This window comes from Falco cherrug, chromosome 19 (genome assembly GCF_023634085.1).
Source record: "Falco cherrug isolate bFalChe1 chromosome 19, bFalChe1.pri, whole genome shotgun sequence".
In the NCBI taxonomy this organism is placed as follows: domain Eukaryota; kingdom Metazoa; phylum Chordata; class Aves; order Falconiformes; family Falconidae; genus Falco; species Falco cherrug.
Window position 1 is genome coordinate 5604118 of NC_073715.1, and position 21752 is coordinate 5625869.

At 62.1% G+C, this 21752-nt stretch overlaps 1 protein-coding gene and 2 long non-coding RNA genes across 5 annotated transcripts in view; 1 reads left to right on the plus strand and 2 right to left on the minus strand.

Moving 5' to 3' along the window:
* Positions 1-823: 823 nt before the first annotated feature.
* POU6F1 (POU class 6 homeobox 1) lies at positions 824-16689 on the minus strand. The gene is given in 12 exon segments (XM_055696439.1): positions 824-1840; positions 3352-3526; positions 3962-4100; positions 6589-6804; positions 6962-7090; positions 7478-7610; positions 7612-7714; positions 8360-8585; positions 9056-9177; positions 11146-11344; positions 12103-12199; positions 15099-16689. Coding segments are annotated over 11 exon segments (1842 nt in total). The 5' UTR covers positions 12157-12199; positions 15099-16689; the 3' UTR covers positions 824-1494.
* On the plus strand, positions 7081-8531 carry LOC129734203 (uncharacterized). Its single transcript, XR_008729847.1, has 3 exons — positions 7081-7506; positions 7842-7942; positions 8402-8531. It is a non-coding gene; the product is annotated as an uncharacterized LOC129734203 (long non-coding RNA).
* A 4702-nt stretch (positions 16690-21391) lies between the features above and the next one.
* Positions 21392-21752, minus strand: part of LOC129734201 (uncharacterized) — a 6237-nt gene continuing 5876 nt past the window's right edge. For all 3 annotated transcript variants that reach the window (XR_008729845.1, XR_008729844.1, XR_008729843.1), the window contains exon 6: positions 21392-21558. This is a non-coding gene — a long non-coding RNA (uncharacterized LOC129734201). The remainder of the gene's footprint in view (positions 21559-21752) is intronic.

The following is a 21752-nucleotide window of genomic DNA, read 5'->3' on the forward strand; positions in this document are numbered from 1 at the left end:
ACCCCCCCCCGGGCCCTGCCGCCCCCCGCGGGGCCTCCCTGGCTCCAGGCCCCCCCTCAAAGGCCAAACCCCGCCAGGGGCTGCCCGCGGCCCCGCTGTACCCCCAGGGCCGCCTCCCCGAGGGGCTGCACCCGCCGAGCCCCCCCCCGGAGCCCCCCCCGGCCCCGGCCCCGCCGCTCCCGCTCCCGCCCCGCCGAGGGCCCCGGGCCGCGGCCCCCGCAAGATGGAGGCGGCGGCACCGCGGGCCCCCCGCCCCCGCCGCCAGCGGGGAGCTGGCCCCGCCCCGCCGCCGCGCCCAGCCAATGGGAGCCGCGGGCCGCCGGGTGACGCGCGGCGGGCGGCAGCCAATGGAGAGCTTCGCGCCGGGTACGCGGCGCGGGGATTGGCCGGGGGGCGGGGCCTGAGCGGCACGGCGTGGGGCGCTCGGGGCCGCGCTGCGCCTCCTCCAGAATCCCGGTTCGAGTCCCGGCTCCGGCTCATGCGTGCGCTGAGTTGCGCGGGGCTCAGCTGGCAGCGGGGGGTGGGGGACGGGGGGTGCTTTTCTCCTTCCCAGCGCTGCAGGGGGGATGGAAGGAATGACGCCGGCCCAGTGCCATCCTCGCAGCCGCTCCCCTGAAAACTGGTGGCATGGGAAGCCACAGCAGCGCAGCGACATCCCCCTCCCTCCCAATTCCCTCCCCTCCGCCGGAAAAAAGTGGAAAGGAAAAGAAAAAAGAAAAATACTGTTTATTTCACACCACTACATCAAGTGCATCAGTCTGCCGTGTCCTCAGCGGGACCTGGCGCCCCCTCCCCGTCCCCCCGAACCTCCCCCCCTCCAGCTGTCACCTCTCCCCACCGCTCCCCGGGCGAGAAGGGGGCGAGAGATGGAGCCCCCCAACCCACCTGGCCCCCGGGCTCGGGGTGGGGGGAGGCAGGGAAGGGGTGCTGCCTCTGTTACGGGGGTTGCCCCCCCGAAAACCCTCAACCAAACCCTGGTGAAGTCCCCAGCCACCACCCGTGGTGATGTCCCCGTGGCTGGGGTGGGGGTCACACCGAGAAGCCCACTGTGAGGCAGGGGACCGCCGAAATCAAACGGGGGTGGGGGTGAAATTAAACCGGGGCTCACCCCTAGCGAGCCACGACGCTACCTCAGAAACACGGGAAAACGGCCAAAAAATGAAAATCACCTTTTTCTGGGGAAGGGGATGACATTGGGGGGGCAGGAGAGGCGGCGCGTGCAGGCAGGGGGTCCGTCACCACGCACGTTACAGGCAGGAGGCATGAGGCAGGCCTGACATCCGACGCGAACACGCTTAGGTCATGTGTGATGTGGAGGAAAGGGGGACGGACACACGGACACACCTTACGGGCACGGTGGGGTGGTGGAGACCCCAGCCCCCGCCGTGGGGCTGGGGGACCAAGTCGGTGGCAAAAGTGCTGATGGCAGGAGGTCGGGGTGGGCAATGGCGGCGGTGGGGGTGGGGGGGGGATGACCCCATCCCCCTCCCCAGTTTAGGGGATCTGAAAGACGTTGAGTTTACTGGTGTTTTTGAGGGTCTGCCGGCGGTTGCAGAACCAGACGCGGACGACTTCGCGGTCGTAGTTGAGCTCCTTGGCGATCTCGGTGATCTCCTGGCCGGTGGGCAAGGCGTTCTTCTCGAAGTAGGCGTTGAGCGCCTCGATGGCCTGGGGGGTGAAGGACGTGCGGCGCTTCCGCTTCTTGGAGGGTTCCCCCCCCACGAATTCCATCAGGTTTTGCTGCCCCTCTTGGTTACGGAGCTCGGCTTCGCTCAGCCACTTCTCCAGCACCGGCTTCAGCTTCTGGGCGCTCTTGGGGGTGATGTCCAGCTTCTCGAACCTGCAGCGGACACGGTGAAATCCGCAGGGATGCGGCCAGGATGGGGGCACACCGCGGGGGGACACGCTGGGACGGGGCTGGGGGCACCGATGGGACCATGGCAGGGAGCGATGATGTGTGGGGCTTTGGGGGCAGCGATGCCGCCCACCCTCCTTTTCTCCCATCTTCTTCCCTTCCTCTAGTTCTCCTGTTCTCCATTTTGCTTCCTTTTCTCCGTATTTCATTTCCCCCCAACTTTCCCTAATTTTTCTTTTGTCTAATTTTCCTCTTTTCCTCCCATTTTCCTCCTTCTCCCCAACCTCCTCCCTTTCCCCCCATTTTCCTCCCCTTCTCCAATTCTCCTTTCTCTCCTTTTCCTCCTTTCTCCCAATTTTCCTCCTTCTCCCCAACCTCCTCCCTTTCTTCCATTTTCCTTTCTCTCCTTTTCCTCTTTTCTCCCAATTTTCCTCCTCCCCAACCTCCTGTTTCCTCCAGCTTCCCTCCCTTTCTCCATTTCTCTGCTTCTCCTCCTTTCTCCCAATTTCCCTCCTTCTCCCCAACCTCCTCCCTTTCCTCCCATTTTCCTCCCCTTCTCCAATTCTCCTTTCTCTCCTTTTCCTCCTTTCACCTGATTTCCCTCCTTCTCCCCAAACTCCCTTTCCTCCCATTTTCCTCCCCTTCTCCAATTCTCCTTTCTCTCCTTTTCCTCCTTTCGCCTGATTTCCCTCCTTCTCCCCAATCTCCTCCCTTTCCTCCCAGTTTCCTCCCTTTCTCCAGTTCTCCTCTTTCTCCTTTTCCTCTTCTCTTCCAATTTCCCTCCTTCTCCCCAACCTCCTCCCTTTCCTCCCATTTTCCTTTCTCTCCTTTTCCTCTTTTCTCCCAATTTTCCTCCTCCCCAACCTCCTGTTTCCTCCAGCTTCCATCCCTTTCTCCATTTCTCTCCTTTTCCTCTTTTCTCCCAATTTTCCTCCTCCCCAACCTCCCCTTCCTCCAACTTCCCTCCCTTTCTCCATTTCTCTCCTTTTCCTCTTTCCTCCCAATTTTCCTCCTCCCCACCCTCCAACTTCGCTCCCCTTCTCCAGTTCTCCTTTCCCTCCTTTTCCTCCTTTCTCCCAATTTTCCTCCTTCTCCTCGATGTCCTCCCTTTCCCCCCATTTTCCTCCCCTTCTCCAATTCTCCTTTCTCTCCTTTTCCTCCTTTCGCCTGATTTCCCTCCTTCTCCCCAATCTCCTCCCTTTCCTCCCAGTTTCCTCCCTTTCTCCAGTCCTCCTCTTTCTCCTTTTCCTCTTCTCTTCCAATTTCCCTCCTTCTCCCCAACCTCCTCCCTTTCCTCCCATTTTCCTTTCTCTCCTTTTCCTCTTTTCTCCCAATTTTCCTCCTCCCCACCCTCCAACTTCCCTCCCTTTCTCCATTTCTCCTTTCTCTCCTTTTCCTCCTTTCTCCCCACCTTCACTCCCTTCCTCCGCTTCTGCTCCTCTCCCCAGTCCCTCCGCAGGACGCGGCCGCCCCGGCCCCCCCCCGGCCCCCCGTACCTGCAGATGGCCGACTGGCTGTAGGCAGGTCCCTCGGTGGCCGTCAGCGCCTGCCCCACCTGCGTCTGCGTCAGGCCGAGGGACAAGCGACGGATCTTGAAGTTCTTGGCGAACTCCCGGATCTCCTCCAGGTTAATCCCGTCCTCCTCCGTGCTGCTGTTGGGAGCCGGGGGCTCTGCCGGTGGAGGGATGCGGGGGCTGCCGTGAAATGGCCACGGAGCCCCCCCCCCGCCCCACCCCCCCTAACAAGCATCTCCTTCGTTAGGCTCCATAACGAAGGCTGGGGGCCAGCGCTCACCCCCATGGATGCAGAGTCTGGCTGTGTGTTCCCCATTCCCAGGGGATCCCAGTCCCTGGGACCCCCCAGTATCCCCAGCAACCTCTCGCCATCCCAGGGGATCCCAGTCCCCGGGACCCCCCAGTATCCCCAGCAACCTCTCGCCATCCCAGGGGATCCCAGTCCCCGGCGACCCCCCAGTATCCCCAGCAACCTCTCGCCATCCCAGGGGATCCCAGTCCCCGGCGACCCCCCAGTATCCCCAGCAACCTCTCCCTATCCCAGGGGATCCCAGTCCCTGGGATCCCCCCAGTATCCCCCACTGTGACTCACTGGAGACCAGCTGGCTGACGGTGGGGGTCTCGGAGCAGGTGATGGGGACGGGCGCGGAGGAAGCCTTCGCCGCCGGGGCAGGGTTTGCCATCACCACGGCCGGCTGGGACAGTGCCGGGGCCGGCTGGATGGGCTGGACCTGGGGCAGAAGGGAGGGTCAGCACCCCCAGAGTGGGGGTCCCCTCCTCCGGCGCCACGGCCGGGCTGCTCCCTGCCCACCGGCTCCCGCAGGAGACCACCGTGCAGCTTCTGCTGACAGGGCAGGCGAGACAGGCTGGGACCGGGGGGGGGGGATGACGCTGGAAGCCACCCAGCTCCACGCTGGGAACGGGGCTGTGACAATTCTGTACTGGGTTTGGGGCGTCCCACCACTCCGGGTTGGGGGTGACCAGCACCTCTGCTCACGCCAAGGTGAGCCGTGGTCACGTCCCATCCCGGCTGGGACACTGGTGGGCACAAAGTGCAGGATGCCCCATGGGGCAGCACCGTGGGGCACGAGAGGCCACATCCCAAAGATGCTCACGGGCTCCCAAAGCAACGTGGTTGGTCCCCAGAGCCACTTGTCTGCGTCCCAAAGGTGCTCACGTCCTCCCAAAGTGACATGGTTGGGTCCCAGAGCAACACAGCCGGGTCCCAAAGACACCCTTGTGCTTCCAGAGCAGCGTCCAGGTCCCAGGAATGCTCATGTCCCCCCAACACAACGTTGACCAGGTCCCAAAGACGCTCACATGCTTTGAGAGCAATGTGGCCACATCCCAAAGTGACACGGTTGGGTTCCAAACCACACTGCCAGGCCCCAGAGATGCTCATGTGCTCCCAAAGCCATGCGGCTGGGTCCCAGAGATGCTCACAGCCTCCCAAACTGATGTGGCCGGGTCCCAAAGCCACTCACATGTTCCCAAAGCCACAAAAGCTGCTCATGTCCCCCCAAAGTGACGTGGCCGGGTCCCAAAGATGCTCACGTGTTCCCAAACCCATGTGGCCAGGTCCCAGAGATGCTCACAGCCTCCCAAACTGATGTGGCCGGGTCCCAAAGCCACTCACGTGTTCCCAAAGCCACAAAAGCTGCTCATGTCCCCCCAAAGTGACGTGGCCGGGTCCCAAAGATGCTCATGTCCCCCCAGAGTGACGTGGCCAGGTCCCAAAGATGCTCATGTCCCCCCAGAGTGACATGGCCAGGTCCCAAACATGCTCACGTCCCCCCAGAGTGACGTGGCCAGGTCCCAAAGATGCTCACGTGTTCCCAAACCCATGTGGCCAGGTCCCAGAGATGCTCATGTCCTCCCAAACTGATGTGGCTGGGTGCCAAAGCCACTCACATGCTCCCAAAGTGACGTGGGCAGGTCCCAAAGATGCTCACGTCCCCCCAGAGTGACGTGGCCGGGTCCCAAAGATGCTCACGTGTTCCCAAAGCCACGTGGCCAGCTCCCAAAGATGCTCACGTCCCCCCAGAGTGACGTGGCCAGGTCCCAAAGATGCTCACGTGTTCCCAAACCCATGTGGCCAGGTCCCAGAGATGCTCACAGCCTCCCAAACTGATGTGGCCGGGTCCCAAAGCCACATGGCCAGGTCCCAGAGATGCTCATGTCCCCCCAGAGTGATGTGGCCGGGTCCCAAAGATGCTCACGTCCCCCCAGAGTGACATGGCCAGGTCCCAAAGATGCTCATGTCCCCCCAGAGTGACATGGTCGGGTCCCAAAGATGCTCACGTGCTCCCAAACCCATGTGGCCAGGTCCCAAAGCCACGTGGCCAGGTCCCAGAGATGCTCATGTCCTCCCAAACTGATGTGGCTGGGTGCCAAAGCCACTCACATGCTCCCAAAGTGACGTGGGCAGGTCCCAAAGATGCTCATGTCCCCCCAGAGTGACGTGGCCAGGTCCCAAAGATGCTCACGTCCCCCCAGAGTGACATGGCCAGGTCCCAAAGATGCTCACGTCCCCTCAGAATGACGTGGCCAGGTCCCAAAGATGCTCACGTCCCCCCAGAGTGACATAGCCAGGTCCCAAAGATGCTCATGTCCCCCCAGAGTGACGTGGCCAGGTCCCAAAGATGCTCACGTCCCCCCAGAGTGACATCGCCAGGTCCCAAAGATGCTCATGTCCCCCCCGAGTGACGTGGCCAGGTCCCAAAGATGCTCATGTCCCCCCAGAGTGACATGGCCAGGTCCCAAAGATGCTCATGTCCCCCCCGAGTGACGTGGCCAGGTCCCAAAGATGCTCATGTCCCCCCAGAGTGACATGGCCAGGTCCCAAAGATGCTCACGTCCCCCCTGAGTGACGTGGCCAGGTCCCAAAGATGCTCACGTCCCCCCAGAGTGACGTGGCCAGGTCCCAGAGATGCTCACGTCCCCCCAGAGTGACGTGGCCAGGTCCCAAAGATGCTCATGTCCCCCCAGAGTGACATAGCCAGGTCCCAAAGATGCTCACGTCCCCCCAGAGTGACATGGCCAGGTCCCAAAGATGCTCACGTCCCCCCAGAGTGACATGGCCAGGTCCCAAAGATGCTCACGTCCCCCCAGAGTGACGTGGCCAGGTCCCAAAGCCGTTCAGCGCTCCCCGAGCCACTCAGCCAGGGACGCCGCCAGCCCTGCAGCCATGTGGCCACCGGCCCCGTGCCCATCGCTCACCTCGTTCTTGGGGGGGGGCTCGGGGGTGCCGGTTTTCTTGCTGGTGGCCGCCTGGATGGCGCTGCCGGCCAGCGTGGCGATGACCTGGCCCTGGGCATTGAGCAGCAGCTGCGGCGTCACCGTCTGCACCTGCAGGTTCTGGGCCGGCAGCGTGGCCGGGGCAGGGCTGGCCGCCACGCCGGGGGGGCTCACCACCCACGGCAGGGTCCCGATCACCTGGGAAGGGAGGACAGCCAGGGCTGGGGGGGGTGCACCCTGCGAACCCCCTTCCCCAGGGTGGGGGGCACACCGGCGGAGTCCCTCAGGAGAAACAGCCCCGCGGGGGCAGCCGGCGGGGGGCTGGGAAGGGCAGGTGTGTCCCCCCCTGCGGTACCTGGCCCTGGGCGTTGGTCAGGATCTGGCCCGTGATGCCCTGCATGCCGGAGATGGTGTTTGCGATCACGGGGGCGGCTGCCAAGGAGCCGAGGAGCTGCGTTTGCCCCCCCAGCGAAGCAGCGCCGATCTGCAGAGAACCGAAAGCCGGGGCTCAGAGACGCGGGTGGCACCCCGGGCCACCGCGCCCCCCCCGCGCGCGGCCGGCCACCCCCTTCCCCGCGGCAGGGTGACCCCTGCCTCGCCGCCGCGGTGGGATCCGGTGCCTCGAGGTCCTTCTATCCGTTAAATCCGTCCTTTAGATTTTGCCTAAAGCAAAGCCGCCGGCTCGCTGGCTCGTCGCGGATGGGGAAACTGAGGCCGGGATCTTGCACCGTCCCCCGGCAGACGACGGCTGAAGCAGGGTGCGCCATCCCCGCGGATGCACGACTCCTCGCGGCTCCCTGTGGCCACGAAAGCCACCAAAAGAGGGGGAGCAGGTGCCAAACTCCACGCCGCGGGCTGCCAGGCTCCTTACTATGCCAGGGTTAAAGGCAAATCCGGCAGGTTGGACGGTGATCTGGGTCTGCGTCTCTACCGCCTTGGCCACAGGCGGCGCGGGCGCTGCGGGGGGCTGTGGCAGGATGGGGGGCTGGCCGGGCACGGCGGGGAAGACAGCGGGGGGGCTGGAGGGGGGGCCGGGGCTGGACCGCAGCCTGCAGCGGCTGGGCAGGCGGCACCGGCGCTTGGATGGTGGTGTTCAGTACGGCGGCGGCTGCGGAGCGAAGAGACGGAGAGAGCGTGAGCTGGGGGGAGGACGAGGGCGCCGGGGTGACCCTGAGCTCGGTGTCCCCCCCACCTTCCCGAAGGTGCTTCACCTCCCTGCGCTTGTGTCACCACAGTGAAAGCCCCCCCCCCAGCTCCGTGCGCCAGGAGAGCCGAGCCCCTCCGCTACAGCAGGACTCATCCTGCCCAGCTGGGGTGCTGCGCCCACCCGCAGAGGGTAAGGGGCGCCTCCGGGGTCCCGCCATCGCCCCATCTGCCAATTACTCCTGGGACGGGCCCCTCCCCTCTCAAGAGACGATCCCCTCTGTCAGGGACCCCCAGCATCGCAGGGGGCACCCAGCCCACAGGTCCCCCCCCTTCCTCGCAGAACCTCAGTCCCCGCAACGAGGTGCCGCACCCGGAGCCCCAAATCTATCCTGGACCTCACACCCCAGCCCTGCGCGCTGCCTTCCTCCCCGTCACCATCCTCCCCCTGCCCTCCCCTTCCTCCCCAGGCTCCTGGCACCTTCCGTGCTGGGGGAGCCGCCAGCAAATCCCCGGAATCCAACCCCACTGCGGTGTCCTCTGGAGCTGGGGGGGTGGGGAGTGGGGGGGATGGATTAAGGAGGCTGCAAAGCAGAAGGGGGCCGGTTACCTTGCAAATTGGCTATAGGTGGTTTGAAAATTCCCCCTGTAGGAGAAGCAGCCGTCAATCCGGGAAGGGCAGCGACCGTTGCTGTAGGAAATGTCCACACAGCCAGCCCCTGCTGACCTGCCACTTGACCTGCAATACTGATGGGGATAAGAAGAGGTTGAGTAACTGTCCCTGCTGGAACCATTACTCCTGTCACAACTGTTGCTAAGTTTTCCTGAGTCAAGACCTGCAAAAGTAAACAAGATTTAAAAAAGAACAAAAATCAACGCCACTGCAGACAGCATCAGCGGGGCATAAGTCTTTGTTAAAGGGGTGCGCAGACCCAGCGGCCGGGCGGCCCGGGGGTCCCTCCCATCTCAGCAGCTGGGTTCCCAGCTCGGCGGAGCCCCCTCTCCGTGGGGAGACGGGGCGGGGGGATCCCCCCCTTCCTCACAATCCACCCGACGCGTCTCTGGCAGCACCTCGGCGGCGCAAGGCCCCGTGGCGAGGGCGCCAAGCAGAGGGAAACCACCGCGGTTCGGGGTGCAGCTCCTGCACCCCATGCCGCGAGCGGCCGCCTCTGCCCTCAGGGGTCACCTACAGCCAGCGGACGCCTCCCCGGGGGTCCCCACCTTGTCCCCCGTGTCCCCCCCTGCCCCGCCAACCCCAGCCCTCTCCCCCCCTCGCCCGTCCCGCTCCGCCGCTGTGGGTAGTTACCTGCGGGGTGGCTTGCACGGCCAGCGGGGCCAGGGGCTGCGGCTGCTGGCTCGTGGCGTGGCTGAAGGAGCCCCCGGAGGGGACGGTGCTGGGGGACGCTCCGGCCGCCGGTTTGGCTTTGCCTGGGGAAGGGCAGAGGAGACGCATTGGAGAGATGCTGCCGGCTGAGCCAGAGCAGCTGGGAAAGGACAGGGCTGGGGGGGGCACCCAGGAAACCAACACCCTCCCACAGGTGGGAGCTGCAGCCCCATGGAGCTGGCGTGAAACCCAGCGTGGGGCACCCTCACCCAGTGTGGGGCATCGTCACCCAGCCTGACGCATCGCCACCCTTCGTGGGGCACCCTCGCCCAGCCTGGGGCACCCTCGCCCAGTGTGGGGCACCCACACCCAGCCTGGGGCACCCTCACCCTTCATGGGGCATCGTCACCCAGCGTGGGGCACCCTCAACCAGCGTGGGACACCCTCGCCCAGCCTGGGGCACCCTCGCCCAGCCTGGGGCACCCTCGGGAGCAGCGCTCCACGTCCCCCAGGGCAGGGGGGCTGCCCAGGTTAGGGGATGCAGAAGAAGGGCGCTGGGGGGCTTCCCATGGGACGGTTTGGGGAGGGGGCAAAGCGGGGGGAAGTTTGGGTGATTCGGGGAGGAGCGAGCGCGGCAGATAGTGGGGTTGAGGGGGCATATCGGGGTCTGCTGGGCTGCGTGTGCCTCTCGGGGGTGGCAGATCTGGCAGGAGGCACTTTCCTTCGCCAGCTGCCGGCTCCAAAATTAGCAGCAATTAAGGCGGTGTCAGCCCCTGAACTGCTCACCCGGGGTGGGGGAGCTGGAAAGGGAAGGGTCCCCGATCCCAGCGGCCAGCGCCCAGCACGGGGGGGCCGTGGGCTGAGCTGCTTCTGGCGTCCTTCAAGCCCCCACCCAAATTCACAGAATATATTCGTATTTCTTAGTTATCACGAACATTGGAGTAAGAGGAAACCTTCCTCCTAATCCATATTTATTACTTGCAAAAGACCTACTTGTTTTTTGAGCAACCTCCTGTATTTATTCTGCTCAACTTCTAATAATGGCAACCCTCAAGTATAAAATCCACTTAATCCTCTTCTATTTTTGTAAAAAGAAAAACACCCTTTTCCTGCCTTTTCCTTTGGCACTAAAAAACCCCTTTTACCAAATAAATACTTTTCTTAGCTAAGAGCCAGGCACTTCTTGGGTTTGGTTCCTTGCCCAGAAATAACTACAGGTCTGCAAAATTTAAAAAAGCCTTTTAAAAAAAAAAAAAAAAAAAAATTCCTACCAAACCCAAGCCCAGATAACACCCAGCACTTCCCAAATTGCAAAGACCGTGCCACAGGGCGGCGATGCTGCCAGGCCCGATGGGTTTGGCATAAAAGCCGAGCTTTTGGTCCCCTCCAGTCTGATCAGGGGGATCAGAGCATCCCCCCGCGCCGAGGGGTGCTCGCCACCTCCTCTTACCAACCGGCCTCAAACAAGCTGCAGTCCCGCCTGTTTGGTTTGGGGTTTTTTTTGGGCAAAAAGCCGGGGATCTGGTGAGATACAGCATGGAGGTGACACCCAGAACAAAGTCCCGTTAATAAATAAAGCCCAAGAGTGGCAGGAGAGGGCACACGGGCGTGGGCAGGCGGATTCAGGATGGACCCGCAGGATTGGGGTGCCGGGCAAAAAGCAGCGAGGAATAGAGTGGGATCTACCCAGAAGTTGATTTCCAGAGCTGTAGGAAGGGAGGCACCGGCTCAGCACCCCGGGGCCCCCCGGGGCAAGGGGGAGAGGAGCCCCAAGCCCCAGCTGCGTGTGGGAAGCCGAGCCCCCCAGCACCACCACGTCCCCTAAGCACGTGTGTGAGGGCTGCCCTCGCTGCAGGACGCTTTTCCCACCAGCTCCCAGAGAAGGAACTGGTTTTGCTGGCTCCTAAACCCACCGCGGCACGGGGCTGCTCCGGCGCTCTGCCTGCACCCATGGGCGCAGCTTGGTCCTGCTGGCTCCGACCCAACTCCGGAGCCAAACTTTGCCCGCAAGGATGGACGGAGCAGGAGCAGCCCAGGGAACGAAGGAGCCCCGGGGAAGGAAGGGGTCTTACCGGCCGCCTCCCCGCTGCAGGAGCTCTGGGTGCTGGGTGGGATGTCCTCTCTGCCCGGGGGGCCGGTCTCCCCCGGTGAGCCCCGTGCTACCTCCCCCGGTGGCATCTCCAAGGCTTTCCGGTCCTCCTCGGCCGGCAGCGGGGCGTCCACGCCGACCTCCAGCACTCGGATGGTTTCGTGGCTGGACATGACAATAACCTGCAAACGCGCCCCAAAACGTCCCGTCAGCTGCGGGTCCCCCAGCCCCCAGCGGTGCCCCCCACCCGCAACCCAGGAGCTCCCCCAGCCCCACGGCTTAGGGCGACCCTTCAGACCAAGCAGAGCCCACCCCGTCCCCTCCAGGAGGGATGGATGGGGGTCTCGCAGCCCCCCCAGCGCCTCGCTGCTTTAGTTAATCAGCAGCTTGTGGGCTCTGCTACGCTGCCCCCACCACGGGCATCGGGGACGGCGTCTTCAGCAGGTAAAACGTGGCTGCGGCACCCCCAGCGGAGCCGGCACCCCCGTTATCGGCAGCACTGGAGCCAGCACCGACGTACAGCCCCATGGGTCTGACCCGGGGCCAGGCGACCCCCCGCGACCCCCCCCAGCGCCCCATATCAGGGTGATGGGGGGAGCGACGGGCAGAGGCACCCGCGCCTCCTCCCGCTGCCCCGTGCCAAACCGCGAGCGAAGCGCCCTGGCAGGCAGTGGGACGGGGACCTTGCGCCCCCTTTTCATCATCAAAAACCCCCAAAATGGGGCAGCCGAGCTCCCAGAGATGGGGCTGAACATCTGCGTGGCCATGCGTGGGGGCAAACGCCGGGGGGAGGGGGGGGGTCGTGGGGCAGGAACGAGATGGTTTTTCACCCCACGCCGGGGCACGGAGCCAGGCTCCAAACGCCAGCTGCCCACCCGGTGGCCCCCCGGGCTGTGGGGTGCGAAGGGGCGCGGGGGGCCGGGGTCGGCAGTGCCTGTACCTGCTCGTTGACGGTCAGCAAGGCCTCCTGGGGCTGCACCGCTTCCGTGTCCATGGCGTCCCGGCAAAGGTGGGAGTGGGCTCAGAGCTTCCACATGCTGCCAGGGGGGATAAGGGAGGGTCCGTCACCAACCCAAGCCAGCAGCTCCGGGGTCACACGCTGGCTCGACTCGGGGTGCAGAGGACACCTGGTCTGTCCCACCACCTCCCTACTCCTCCCTGGCTCTACCAGCCGGCTCTCCCGCTCCGTGCCGGCCCCGGGTGCGATTCGGGGCAGCGCTGGGCTTGCTAACGCCCACCCCCCCTGCGCCCTGGGGATGCAGCTCCTCCCGGGGGGGGCTCGGGTACCTCCCCTCACCTCCTGGCAAAGAGCTCACGGACACGGGGCAGCGTAACGTGTTGGATCAGCATCAAATATAGAAGCAGCGGAGCAAGGGAAGGGTCATTGCAAGGGCTGAGACCTTCCCCCTCCTCTCTCCTTTTGGGAGACGAGGATGCAGCTCCTACAGCCACCTTTAAAAAAACCTAAAATCCAGGCAGGGACCACGTGTAACCGCCCGTGCCTCCTCTCTGCGCCCCGAGCAGGTCCTCAAAGGCTCCCCGCGACCCCCCCGTGCCCCTGAGCTGCCTGTGAGAAGCACGAGAGTCAATTTGCTCCTTCCTGAGGGGACCCCACTTCTGGGGGTACTTCGTTAAGCTGGAAAACGAGCAGTTCACGGAGGGAAGGGGCTTGGCCCACCTGTTGGAAGGCGACTCTTCCTCTTCCAACGCCCTTCGTTAACTCATTTGGTCACGTATTGTCCCCTCGCTACCTTGCAGCAGCGTAATTGCCTTTATAAGAGGCTTATGAATTTTTTATTAGGAACGTCTCAGGGATGCATTTAACCAGCCAGCCTGGATGACATTCAAAATTACTCAATGCAAGTGCGAAGGTGTCCTTGTTTGTGCCACTGCCGGGGAGCCTGGAGGCACGCCGACGCCACTAGGTGCAGCCAGACCCCAGCTCTCCCAGCCCGAGGGGTGCCAAAACCCCCGGCAGCATCGGCTCCCCTACAGCTCGGCTGCCCCCCACCCCCTGCCCTGGGCCTGATCCTGTCTCTGCCCCCCGAGGGACGCTGGCATCACATGGACCAGCCCGCTCAGCCCCCGGCAAGCTCTGCTAATCCGAGCGTGTTAAACAGAGCCGGGGCAGAGCCTCCCCAGGCTTGTGCCTCATCCAAAAGGGAATTTCAGCCCCAAATTCGCCTTAGCGTAGCTCATCCTTCGGTTTTTACATCTGCCAGGGAATCTGCAGTGCAGGCATCCCCTGCCGCTCTGCTCCACGGTGATACATCGGCCCGTCACGTCAGCCCGGGAGGCACTTCCAGGATCCAGGAAACATCCCCTGGCACCGTCTGATGAGCCCTTTATCGTTTCTCTGCATTTCAGAAGCCACAGGCTCCTGCTGAGGCCACCGAGCGTATCCTGAGCCAGAGCTGGCATTTGTATGCAATTAGTAAACATAGTTATTAGGATCCTGTTGATCCAAAGGGGCCTAAATTGAATTAAGAGCCAAATTCTCATTTGAAACTCAACAGGGGCTGAGCATCTGATTCCCTGAGGCTGCCTTTTGTACACACCGCTCGTTATTTATTATCTGCGGTGCAGCGACACTTTGGGGTCCCAGCAGCGACGGGCTGTTCCCTTTGCCAGCCGCTTGTCCCAGCTCTCCCCCGTCCCGGGCTCTGCCAGGCTCAGCCCAGGGATTCACGCAGGACACGAACCAGCGAGGGCTTTTAGAGCAGCCAGCGACTGGTTTCCAGTAGCCGCTGCGAATTTTTAAACCTGGCCTTAGCTTCAGAGCAGGCAAACACCTTGGGATGCCGGTGCACAGTTTAATTAACAATTTATTCTAGTGCAACAGAGACCAGAGCAAGGGACAAGCGAGTGGCTTACACTGGCAGCTGGCGTTATTAAAAGTTAATGAGCTCTCCAGCAGCCAGAGCCTGGCAAACGGCGAGGAAGCCGGAGCAAGGGATCTCTGTGCTGCCTGCAAGGGGCAAAAGCAGCAAACCAGGGGTGCGAAGTGTCCCGCTGCAAGAAGAGTGAGCAAGGGAAGCAAGACGCTCCAGAGGAGCCTCGTGAACTTCTCCGGAGAGCAGCTGGCAATGGGGAGGGTCTCTGGGGGCACAGCGGGGGCTCTGACCCTGCGTCCTGCTGAATTCACCCCATGGGGAACGATCCCGCTGCTCCAGGTAGTTGCTATGTGCCACTTTATCTTCCCTCGGCATCGCCAGACCACGCTGGCACGGCGGATCCTGGCACAGCAGAGCAGCCCCTGGGGGCTCTGCGAACGAGCATCCTCCCCCCAGTGTTTCACAGCAGCTTTTTTCCTGCACCTGGAAGAGGTGGGAAAGCTTCCTGCTCTCATCCCACCACCTCCCTGCCGGCCCAGGACCCCCCCCGGCTCCCCCCTACACCTGTCACGTAGGGATCTTCGTCGGAGCGGGCAGCCGAGCCCCAAGTGGGATCCCACCGTGGGATGCACCGGCATCCCAAGGTGTTTGCCTGCTCTGAAGCTAAGGCCAGTTTTAAAAATTCGCAGCGGCTACTGGAAACCAGTCGCTGGCTGCTCTAAAAGCCCTCGCTGGTTCGTGTCCTGTGTGAATCCCTGGGCTGAGCCTGGCAGAGCCCGGGACGGGGGAGGGCTGGGACAAGCGGCTGGCAAAGGGAACAGCCCGTCGCTGCTGGGACCCCCAAAGTGTCGCTGCAACCGCAGATAATAAATAACGAGCGGTGTGTACAAAAGGCAGCCCTCAGGGAATCCCAAAGCGGGATCCCAAAGTGGCAGGCGAGGGCAGAGTGCCCACAGCTGGACGGGGAGGGATGGCCGAGGGCCCGATCCCTGCACAGACACATCCAACACCACCCACGCAGGCACAGGAGAGCGGAGCGGGCGCTGAAATCCCGTGGGATCGCAGAGGCTGCGGTGGGGAGAGGGGGCAGCTACTCACTCACGGTTTGCTCCGGGGTGAAAGGACGCTCCTGGCAGGAGACGGGGCTGGCTGCTGCGTCCTGCTCCTCGGGGCCGGCCGCGGGGATGCACCGCTCCGGGTTAGGCTGCAGGGAAAGAAAACCGGGAGCTGCCTCGGTGCCGAGCTCTGCCTGCTCCCACGCTCCCCGCAAGCCACGAGGAGCCACGCCAGCCCTGGGCGAGAGGGGGACAACCCCAAGGCATCACCAGCCTCGCAGCCAGGTTCTCCTCCCTCCTCATCACAGCCAAAAGGCAGAGGAGCATTGGGAAAAAGTTGGGAAAAGTTGGGAAAAGTTGGGAAAAGTTGGGAAAAGTTGGGAAAAGTTGGGAAAAGTTGGGAAAAGGTGACCCCAGCCCCATCAGCGAGCTGCCCCCAAAGCCCACCGTACCCAAACGTCAACGCACGGGGCAGCTCTTCTCGGAGCCCCCGAGTTTGGTGACCGAAGGAGCCGCTGCCACCACCCCGACCTCGCCGTTATCCGTCCCCATCTGTAAAGAGCCTCTTGCAGAACCGCGGATTCATCCCGGAGCGGCGAGGGACTGAAGGGGGCACGACCCCCCCCGCTCCCCCCACTGCATTTATCTCCCTGTAGATCCATTCAGGCTTGTCCCAGGGGGAAGATAGAAAAGAAATTTTTTTTGGCAATTTTTTTTCTTCTTGGTGCCCGTGCAAAGAGACCAATTAATGCGCTAGACGATTAAACAGACATTTCATAATGTCAGGCTCGATTCAGTTTGGTGGCGTGCTATGGATTTCCGAGTGGGCTGCTTCTCCCGTAGCAGACGTTCGGCAGGTCGGCAGTACCATTTCATTTCATTTCTTCACACTTTTTTTTTTTTTTTTTTTTTTTTTTTTTGCAATTAATGGGACAAATAATTTGTCCAGATGGTGGTGTGAAGTGCACACAGCAAGAAGACAGCCATTTCGCAACAGATGGCAGCAAGGAAATGAAATGCACAAAATAATAATAATATTTAAAAGGAGAAAAAAAAAAAAAAAAAAAGAAGATGATGGGGATAAAGGGAAGGATAATTTAAGATGCTCCGAGTCTCACTGTGAATATAATTGCCGTGTTAATTACAAGTGTTGATGAGTCAGAGATGTAGCCACTTGGATCCCAAGTGGGTGGAAATCGAAGTTTGAACAAACTTGCCACAGGTGAGAAACGCTACGAGGTTAATTAAACCCACTCTGCACAGAAGACATTTTGGACAGGGCTACAGCTCGCTAATTACTCGCCGTCATTATCCTGGATTAACTCCTTTGGATGGACACCCCCGATCCCAGGCTGAGGAGTTTAACGGCGCCAGAAGTGGACACCAGCTTCAGGTAGATGAGCCTTGAGAGCTGGCGCGAAGACACCGGTCCCTGCCCCGTGGTGGCTTTGCACACTCACATGTGCACAGTCCCTGCCCCCGCGGTGGCTTTGCACGCTCACATGTGCACGGTCCCTGCCCCGCGGTGGCTTTGCACGCTCACATGTGCATGGTCCCTGCCCCGCGGTGGCTTTGCACGCTCACATGTGCACGGTCCCTGCCCCGCGGTGGCTTTGCACGCTCACATGTGCATGGTCCCTGCCCTGCGGTGGCTTTGCACGCTCACATGTGCATGGGTCCCTGCCCTGCGGTGGCTTTGCACGCTCACATGTGCATGGTCCCTGCCCCGCGGTGGCTTTGCACGCTCACATGTGCATGGTCCCTGCCCCCGCGGTGGCTTTGCACGCTCACATGTGCACGGTCCCTGCCCTGCGGTGGCTTTGCACGCTCACATGTGCACGGTCCCCTGCCCTGCGGTGGCTTTGCACGCTCACATGTGCATGGTCCCTGCCCTGCGGTGGCTTTGCACGCTCACATGTGCATGGTCCCTGCCCCGCGGTGGCTTTGCACGCTCACATGTGCATGGTCCCTGCCCCGCGGTGGCTTTGCACGCTCACATGTGCATGGTCCCCTGCCCCGCGGTGGCTTTGCACACTCACATGTGCACGGTCCCCTGCCCCGCGGTGGCTTTGCATGCTCACATGTGCATGGTCCCCGCCTCGCGGTGACTTTGCACACTCGCACGGTGCACGGTCCCTGCCTGTCACGGTCCCCTCAGTGGACTCACGATGGTTTGTTAACTATGATCTCAAAGCGCAAAAGTCAAGGCGACCACGCCAAGGGGTTATGCTTCAATCAAGCAGCACCATGTATTGTTCGCCCATAAAGCGGCGTGCGATAGGTAGAAAGACAGAAAGTGAAGAAAAGATAAAGTCAAAAGAAAAGAGGATTATAGCTACCACCACGGGTCCAAGGCGTCCCTACAGTCCCAGGTCCAGGCAGCGTCCCACCGGTCCTTCCGATCGCTGTGATCCTTGGTGGGGAAGATCTCCAAAGTCGGGTTTCTAAGGAGCCATCCTTTATACCAAGGAACACGCCTTGCTCCTCCTCTGGCCCATGGACTGTTGCCAGTCTCCACCTTCTCCAGCCAGGTTACCAGCGTGTCCAAAGAAGAGTGCCCGAGGCGTGGTTTGCCTTAGAGACGGGTGGCTTCAGACCAGGAGGTGTGGGCTTGTATTATAATGAAGAAAGTTCACCTGAAGTTTATGTTTTCTGGTTCGTTGTTATGACCACGGTTGTGATCCATCTTCTGGACAACGGTTACGCGGCCTTATTGTAATCGTTCCTTCCAGCCCCAGGTTGCTGGGTACTCCTCGTACCGTGCAGCTCTCCTTCCCAGGGTCTTTGTGTCTGGGTGTCCATGAGGACCACGGTCCATCTCCAAGTCGCTGTTGGCAATGTTGAGACAATACTGTTCTCTTTGGACCGACTCTTACACGGCCCCACGGTGGCTTTGCACGCTCGCACGGTGCACGGTCCCTGCCCCGCGGTGGCTTTGCACACTCACATGTGCACGGTCCCTGCCCCGCGGTGGCTTTGCACACTCACATGTGCACGGTCCCTGCCCCACAGTGGCTTTGCACGCTCTCACGGTGCAGGCAGGAGCACGGACACCCCCGGCACAGCCTCCCCCATGCACAGGAGGCAGCTCCAAGTCCCAGTCCCTGGAAATGCAGCGTTACGGTAACGACGCAGCCCCAAACATCCCTTGCCGCCGTCCTTGCCAGCTCACATGGTTTTTTTTTCACCACAAAGATCCTGGCTCAAAACACTGCTGCCAGCGGGAGTTCTCGTTCAAAGTGTATTTCCAGGTGTCACAGTGGTAGAGACCTGGACCCCAGCGGTCTGCACCATTTTTTTCCCTCCTCACAAATCAGTTTCCCTCTTTAAAACGCCTCCTTACCCTTCTAAACGTTATCACTTTTTAAGATTTTACTGTGTTTAGCGATGGGGAAACTGAGGCAGGGGATGAGACGTGACACCTCGCTGCCAGCAGGTCTCAAAACCCTCTGTCCCCAACAGAGACCCGTGTCCCCGGGCGAGCATCCCTGCACCCACGCTCACCCGCTGTGCGCCAGGAGGAAAAAGAAAACCAGGAATTTTCTTCTGGCAGGACAGAAGCCGAACTGGCCAGCCTTGACCTCCAAATCAAAACCTTTCCGCCAAGCAGCAAAACGATGTACATCTAATTTCTACTCCATTTCTCCTCCATTCTTTTGGCCCTGCACCAAACCCCCCGGCATGGTACCAGGGCAGGGCTTCGGGTCCGGGCATGGGATGCCGACAGGGATGCAGAGCCTTGCTGAGCGCCGCCTCGCAGCCAGCTGTAAAATTCCTGAAGATCGGGGCTGTAAAGGAAAGCTGGCAGCATCCGCACCCGCAGGACAGTGAAATCTTTTTTAAGACAGGTTGGTTTTGTTTTTTTTTTTTCCAATGGGAGGCTTTTTGGAGGAGACATGGCAGCTCCCCAGCGCTCCTCATCCACTGTTGTGTCAAATTCATGCCTGGAAAACCCCGTGCCAGGGCTGGGGCAGCCAAATCCCAAAGGAGAGTCTGGGAAAACTCATCTACTGGCCCAACACACCTTCCAACACCAGCGAAGAGGCAGAGCCAGGGCCGCCCGGGGTGACCATAAAGCTCATCAAGCAAACCGAGGGGCTACATCGAGCCCAGATGCGTGGCCCTAGGGAGCCTGCCAGGGAAGGAGCCGGCTTGGGAATCTGCATCGGTGGAGAAAATGGGGCTGCTGCCACGTAGCAGGTGCTTCCCAGCCTGGATTATCCCGCTGGAGAGACGTAAATGACACAGGAGCAGGAGATGGAGAGGCTGGTGGCATCCCTGTGGCCCCAGCCTGCGTAAAGCTGCCAGGGATGAGCCTGGGTGCAGGCACAGCCCCTCCAGCACCCTGATCCCAGCAGAAATAACTGGGGAACTTCTAATCGCTCCATCAGAGCATCTGCTGCCCGGGCAAGGGAGAGGAAATACCCGGCGGAGGGTCCCAAAACCTGCTTGAAAAAAGGGGGAAAACCCCAAACCAGTTGACCAGGCTTTCCTGCCAGTTCGGTGGTTTAACTCCATTATCTGCACAGTCCTCTCTGTGCCATTAAAGAGAAACATTTTTCTCCCGGCCACGGTTTTCTCATGAGTGGGAAGACGCCCGGGAGAGCAGCGTGCTGCGTCCCGCTCTGCTCCCGCTGGGCTGCGCGGCCTCCATTGAATCCCTTCATCTTCATTATGGTTTTGGGGGGCAAAAGCTTTATCCCGAATCAAACCGTGCCCAGCCAGGGGTGATGGGGTCCCCCTCTCCGCTGCCTGCCACGCAAACCCCGGCGGGGCTCATCCTGCCGCTGCTGTGCCGTGCCCTGCACCCGGAGCAGCCGGATCAGCTTACGGTGACTTCCCAGGAATCCGCTCCTTTCTGCCGGAGAGATGGGAAAGTATTTCTGTTCCCACTCCACCAGACAAGAGGAGATGATGGGATTAAGTTCACCTCCCAAGGTCATGCCAGAGGAACGTGGCAAAACCAGGAGCAGATTTTGGATCTCCCAAGCGGGTGCGCTCGGAGCTCCCATCTGTCTCCCCCAAAACAGCGCCCGGCGCATCGATCCCTGTGTCCTGCCAGCACCCCGGGACTGGATGCCACCTCGAGGGCCCAGGACATCTCGAGGGACGTCACGGTCAGTTTGGGGGGGCACTGGCCCCCCCCAGTAAGCCTCCGGTGACATGAAAAGCAACTGGGGGGACACAGGGGGACCCCTTCAGCGGCTTTTAAAAGCAGAGCTGGTCGGCTGAAGACGATGCCTGACCCTGAGATGGTCGCGGCTGCAGGTGCCGGGGGACAGGTCTAAGCAGGGGGGGCAGCCCCTCTCCTCCCCCCCCACCGTGGGGATGGAGCGAACACACCCGCAGGGTGGTCGCGATGCACTGTACCCCCGCTCCGTCCCCCCCATCCCCTGTGCTGCCGGGGCTCTGCAGCCCGCCGGCAGGGTCCCCCCCACCCCAAAATGCAAACCCAGGGGCTCAGGGTGGCCGTGGGGGCTGTCCCCGGGGCAGTGCCCCCCCCCTGCAGGGCTGCACAGCCCCCCTAGCCCCTTCCAGCACCCCGGTGCCCTGCCCCACACTGTGCTGGAGCACCCCAAAATGCCCTGGTACCCCCCCAGTCCTACTCTCCACCCACCCCTCAGCTGCAGCAGCTGCCCCCGCCCCCCCCCCCCCCGGGCTCTGCTCACCCCCTGGGCACCCAAACCCCTGCCGGGCACCTGCCCCCCTGGCCCCCGCACCCCAAGGGCATGGCCACTGCCCCCTCCTCCACCCCGGGGGTCCCTCTGCCCTCCCCCGGCAGGACCCCACCACTCTCCTCCTCTCCTGCCCCCCCCAGCACTGCTCATCCCCAGCCCTGTTGCTCCTCTCCTGCACCCCAACAGCCATCTCCCACAGCCCCAAATTTCTCCTGCCCTCCCCCCCCCCCCCCCAGCTCTCCCCAGGGCAGCCCCCCACCCCCTTTCCCTGCCCCGGGGCTCACCAGCCCCCTCCTCCCCCTTTTCCACTCACTTCCAGCCCCGGGGTCCCCCCAGGGACCCCACCTCACCTAGCTCTCCCTTGGCACCCCCTAATCCTACCTACCCCCCCCCCCCCCCATATTCCGGTGCCCCCCAATCACACCTTCACCGCCCCCGCTTTGCATCCCCACTCTTAGCGTGCAGGGTCCCCAGTTCCCCCTAATTCCCACCCCCTCTCCAAACCCCACTACCCCCCCTAAATCCCGATGCCCCCCACAATCCCGATTCCCCCCAAATCTGCTTTTATCACCCCCCCCAACGCTGCACCCCGCTCTCCGCCGTTTTCCCCCCCTCCGCGCCAGTTCCCCCCCCATCACTCTTTATCATAAATATATAAATTATGCTAATTACTGCATTGCATATTCACCGCGCGGGCCCGCCGCCCCCCGCCCGGCCCCGGCCCCGCTCCGGCCCCGCACTCACCGCGCCGCCGGGGCTGGGCGCTCGCCGGGGGTGGGGGGTGGGGGGGCGGGGGTCGCGCTGCTCCGCGCCGCTCCGCGCCTTCCCTCTGCCGGAGAATAATTAAAAATTCATCTCACAGCGGCGGCGGCGGCGGCACAAAGGGGAGGGAGGCGATGGGGGGGGGGGGGAGGGGGGGGGGCGGGAGGCGGGGAGCGGCGGCGGGACCCCCGGTGCCCGGGGAAAGGGGGGGTGGGGGGATTTTTTTTTTTGAGGGGTGGGTGGGGGGTGGGTTTTCGCCGT